General features: G+C 46.0%; 1 protein-coding gene across 1 annotated transcript in view; it reads right to left on the bottom strand.

Moving 5' to 3' along the window:
• The window catches only part of col9a3 (collagen, type IX, alpha 3), a 187,264-nt gene that overhangs the window by 55,545 nt on the left and 126,719 nt on the right, over nucleotides 1-5,000 (bottom strand). The window contains exon 24 of the mRNA XM_059652715.1: nucleotides 1,364-1,435. Within this exon, the coding sequence (XP_059508698.1) occupies nucleotides 1,364-1,435 (72 nt within the window). The remainder of the gene's footprint in view (nucleotides 1-1,363; nucleotides 1,436-5,000) is intronic.

Below are 5,000 nucleotides of genomic sequence, written 5' to 3'. Positions count from 1 at the left end.
TTGGGGCTCAGACATGGCAGTCTATTTGGGTGAGGTAGACTGACATTCACAGCTTTGGTCTCACATCTGCAGCAAAAGTGAAAGGCTTTCAGTGAGAAGGGAGAGAAAACTGACAGAATAAATAAATCCATCAAAATCACAGGGAAAGATTTCATTTCAGGCTGGAGTTCTAAGGAAACAATGGCATGCCTATGCTCAGGAACAGAGAGTGGGGAGTCAATGCCAGCAGAGAATGTGACTACAAACCTCTCATCACACAGCAGGAGAGGAAACAAAGGGACTGTCTGAACCCAGAGGAAGGGGTTAGAAATCAGGACCCCTGCGCTTACAGCAAACTGAGTTACCAGGAGCCAGAGAGCTGCAGACACATCTTCTGAAAACATCAAAAATACAGGCCACCAGATCAAGACTGGGTCAAACCAGAGAAAGTTTGTCCAAAAGTGCTTCTAAACACAAACCTGCAAGGCAGAGAGAATAAGGGGCAGGCACTGCGTGAGATTGAGCTATCAGAATTCCAAGGGAATTAGTTAGTTGCCTTGAGCTAAGTGAAAGTACAGGCTAGAATGGAGACGCCCTGCAGTTCCCAGGAATCTTGGCGACAAGGACATCCACCTGGGGAATACAGTGTCCACCTACTTGCAAACTATTTCAGTTAGAAAGGTGGGGGTGCCCGGAATGGGCATGTTGGAGTGTCAGGGCAGATGGTGGAGGGATATCACGTGATGGGATCTCCTGGAATATGTCTGATCAGAGTTAGCAACCTTCAGCTGTAGCAACTTGTTGCATTGAAGGGTTAAGCTGATAGGATGGCTCTTTCAGTAACATTGATATACAGAGTCAATGGCCTCCTTCCATACACTTTCACCTCATCATTCTATGACGAACGCTGGCACAGCCGTGGGTGTGCGCTTAGCAGCAGTCACGTCAATGCCCCATGAACAAATGTCCTGAAGCCGATGTCCTGAGAACAAATGATCCATGTGACGAGCTCTTTCTCAGGCTTTGGGAATTTCTTTGCTTCTACAACAAATCAGTTATTCCTGGGCCAATCTTCATTCTGATTTCCGACAATAGTTGCCAGAGCTCTCCTTCTACCATCAAAAATTTATCAAAAGAGGATTGGGTAAACAGTTGGCTAGAAGCAGTGAAAGTACAGAGGTATGATGGGCTGATTAGCCTGTCTCTGTGTTGGAAGATTCTATGATGTTTCAATGCATTGAACAGTTAAGGGGAAGATGAGCAACACTTTAACAGCTTCAACCAGATCAATTATTACATAGCCTCAACAAACACTGGGACATTCTCTAAGCAGTCAAGCATCTTCAATACTGACTTCAGTTCTTCACTAAATAACAAGACTCACCCTTTCTCCAAAATCCCCACGGATTCCTGTAGGTCCCGGGACACCTGGCTCACCTCCTTCACCTTTACGACCCTGTAGGAAGAAATGCACTTGCGTCAGCAAAAAAATTGAGTTTGTCCGAGTGTGGCGAAGGGAAGGCAGGGGATAGAGAGATGAAAGGAAATGCCAGGGAGCAGCAAGAAAGTGGGAGAAATAGGGGAGAGAGCAATGAAGCACAAAGACTGAGATAAGTTGAAGGAAGAGGGAAGTGGAAGGGAGAAGGAGAGAAATGGGTTGTAAATAGGAAGGAGAGGATGGAAGGGTGGAAGAGGAGGAAGGAAAAGATGAGGGTGAAAGACAGAGGGTAAAGTAAAATAGGCGTGACAACAAAGTGCAGAGCGCAATAAGGATAGAAAGAAGGGGAGAGGGATAAAGAGGAAGCAATATAGGAGGCAAGAAGGCCAAAGAAAACAACAAAAAGAGAATAGAAGAGGAGGAAGAGATACAGAAGGAACAGCGAGGAGCAGAGGAGGGTCGAGAAGGGGAATAGAGATAAACATTTGAAGGAGGAGAGAGAGGAATGCAGGGGCAGAAGCAGAAAAGACAAGTGTGGGGGATAGTTAAGGGAAGGTATGCATGTTGTGAAAAGAGGGTTACTGAGACATGGAGATGGGAGGCTGGAAGGCAGTGTAAAAGGTAGTTGATAGATTTAATGGTTGAATGTAGAGAAGAGGAGAGGATGTGAAGAGGTGGAGTGAGAGCTAAAAAAGAGAGAAGGATTCAGAAGAGAGAGAGGAAAGATAAAGAAAGGAGCATGATGCCTGGGACTAAGAGCTGGGGAGGGGAGGAGAGTCAGCACTCAGTGGAAAAGGCAGTGGGAAAGCTAATCCTCAATAACTTTAAAAACTGGCTTGAAAAGAATTTTCATTCTGTTTGATAAATGAGGAGTTACAATTAGATTTTAATAAGGACAGCCACGTGATTACTTGTAGTATTTACTTCTCACACAAATTTAAAGCGATGGACATGCCAAGTGCTCCTGGGATGGCAGAGATTCACGGAAGAGAACACTCGCTACTGGAACAGGTGCCATTTCCCTGGTGGCACAGTGCCCCCTGTCTGCACACCCAGCAAAGCAGACACCCTCGTGGGCAGCACCCCTGTCTGTACACCATGGATGCAGACCCCTGGGGTGGGCTGTCCCCAGTCTATTGTTATCATTGTTCCTGTCACAGTGAGTGAAAATGGCGAGGACAACATCTGGTGGCTCCTTCTTCAACTGCAGTAATCCATGCGCAGTTTCCTGATGTGGAATGTATGAGACAGCAGTGCAGCATCCCGAGCTTGTTGTACGGGATGCCTGGCAGTCAATCAAAATTCATACACTCATTAAACACGACACTGAGGGAGCCCACTGGGCCCATCATAGAGTCATACAGCACAGGAACAGACCCTTCAGTCCAACACGTCCATGTTGACCAGATATCCTCAACTGATCTAGTCCCATTTGCCAGCACTTGGCCCATATCCTTCTAAACCCTTCCTACTCATATACTCATCCAGGCCCCTTTTAAATGTTGTAATTATACCATCCTCCATCACTTCTTTGTTTGTCAGTACCAGTCACAGGGTGGTTGAGTGTTTGTGGGTTACCTTGATACCTAGGGGTCTGAGTGGCCTTGTGATCATCTCCGAAATGTCTCTGATGTACAGTAGGGTGATTAGTGTGTTTGGCTGTGTTGTGTCTTCTTGTTGTGGTCTGTTGCAGAGGTAACGCTTTTTGGGTATCCATTCCTTTTAAAAACTCAGTATAGGTGCTCCTATTCTGCTTTGCACAATTCCGAGTTGCTGCAGTGTTCTGTGGGTCATTTGAATAATGTCATAATGCAGCTCCATTTATGGGTGTTGGGGCGGTTGCGGGAGGAGTTAAATATCTGGTCCATATGTGTGGTCTTTCTGGCAGACCACAACAAGAAGACGCAACTCGACCAGACGCACTAGTCACCCCACGGTACAGCAGAGACACATCGGAGATGACCACACTCAGACCCCAAAATAGCACAAGTCAAACAGAGACATGCCAGGGAATTCCTGGAGGCCTGGCATTCCAACCAGAATTCCATCAACAAACACATTGAGCTGCACCCGATATATAATCCACTCAAGAACAGAACTAGAGGTAATGCCAGCCGAGGCTTATAAATAACAAGTGGGACAGAAGACTGACGCTTCACCATGGGTGCACTGACGATGTTACCAAACAGGGCAACGAAACGTCTGCAATCAAACACACAAACTCAGCGAGCAAGTCTACAACCTCATCCGTGACCCAAGCTACAAATCTTCTCAAGAACTTTAGATAGGGTTTTTTTAAGTGAGGGGATCAAGGGTTTTGGGGAGAAGGCAGGAGAATGAGATTGAGAAACATATCAGCCATGATCATATGATGGAGGAGACACGATAGGCCAAACTGCATAATTCTGCTTCTACATCTTATGGTCTTAGCAGACAGGACAATGACCATGGTCATGGATTATAAGTAAATGCCTAGAGGATGGAGGGGAAAATGAAGTGAGGGTACTATTTGTCTGGAACTCAGTGCCTGAACATGGCCTAAAGGCAAGAGCTCTCATAGCATCTTAACCAACTGGAGATATTACTCAACGTGCCATAGCCTACAAATTTAGGCACTAAGACTGGGAAATCAGGTTCGGCTGCAAAGCTGCTATTTACTTGGCACCAACATGGCAGAGGATGGTGGGGGAGGGTGGTGTTCAGACTGGAAGCCTGTAACCAATGGTATGCCACAAGGATTGGTGTTGGATCCACTGCTTTGCATCATTTCTAAACGATTTGCATGCGAATATAGAAGGTATGGTGACTGAGTTTGCAGACGACACCAAAATTGGAGGTGTAGTGGACAGCGAAGAAGGTTACCTCAGAGTATAATTTGCAGACGACACCAAGGTCGGTGGAGTTGTGGATAGTGACGAAGGATGTTGTAGGTTACAGAGAGACATAGATAAGCTGCAGAGCTGGGCCAAGAGGTGGCAAATGGAGTTTAATGCAGACAAGTGTGAGGTGATGCACTTTTGTAGGAGTAACCGGAATGCAAAGTACTGGGCTAATGGTAAGATTCTTAGTAGTGTAGATGAGCAGAGAGATCTCGGTGCCCATGTACACAGAACCTTGAAAGTTGCCACCCAGGTTGACAGGGCTGTTAAGAAGGCATACAGTGTTTTAGCTTTTATTAATAGAGGGATCGAGTTCCGGAACCAAGAGGTTATGGTGAAGCTGTACAAAACTCTGGTGCGGCCGCACTTGGAGTATTGCGTACAGTTCTGGTCACCGCATTATAAGAAGGATGTGGAAGCTTTGAAAAGGGTGCAGAGGAGATTTACTAGGATGTTGCCTGGTATGGAGGGAAGATCTTATGAGGAAAGGCTGAGGGACTTGAGGCTGTTTTCATTAGAGAGAAGAAGGTTGAGAGTTGACTTAATTGAAACATGTAAGATTATCAGAGGTTTAGATAGGGTGGATAGGGAGAGCCTTTTCCCCAGGATGGTGACAGTGAGCACGAGGGGGCATAGCTTTAAATTGAAGGGTGAAAGATATAGGACAGATGTCAGAGGTAATTTCTTTACTCAGAGAGTAGTAA

The sequence above is a fragment of the Stegostoma tigrinum genome, chromosome 19 (assembly GCF_030684315.1).
Source record: "Stegostoma tigrinum isolate sSteTig4 chromosome 19, sSteTig4.hap1, whole genome shotgun sequence".
NCBI lineage: Eukaryota > Metazoa > Chordata > Chondrichthyes > Orectolobiformes > Stegostomatidae > Stegostoma > Stegostoma tigrinum.
Note: the sequence above shows the minus strand (reverse complement) of the source record. Positions and strands in the feature narration are given on the sequence as shown.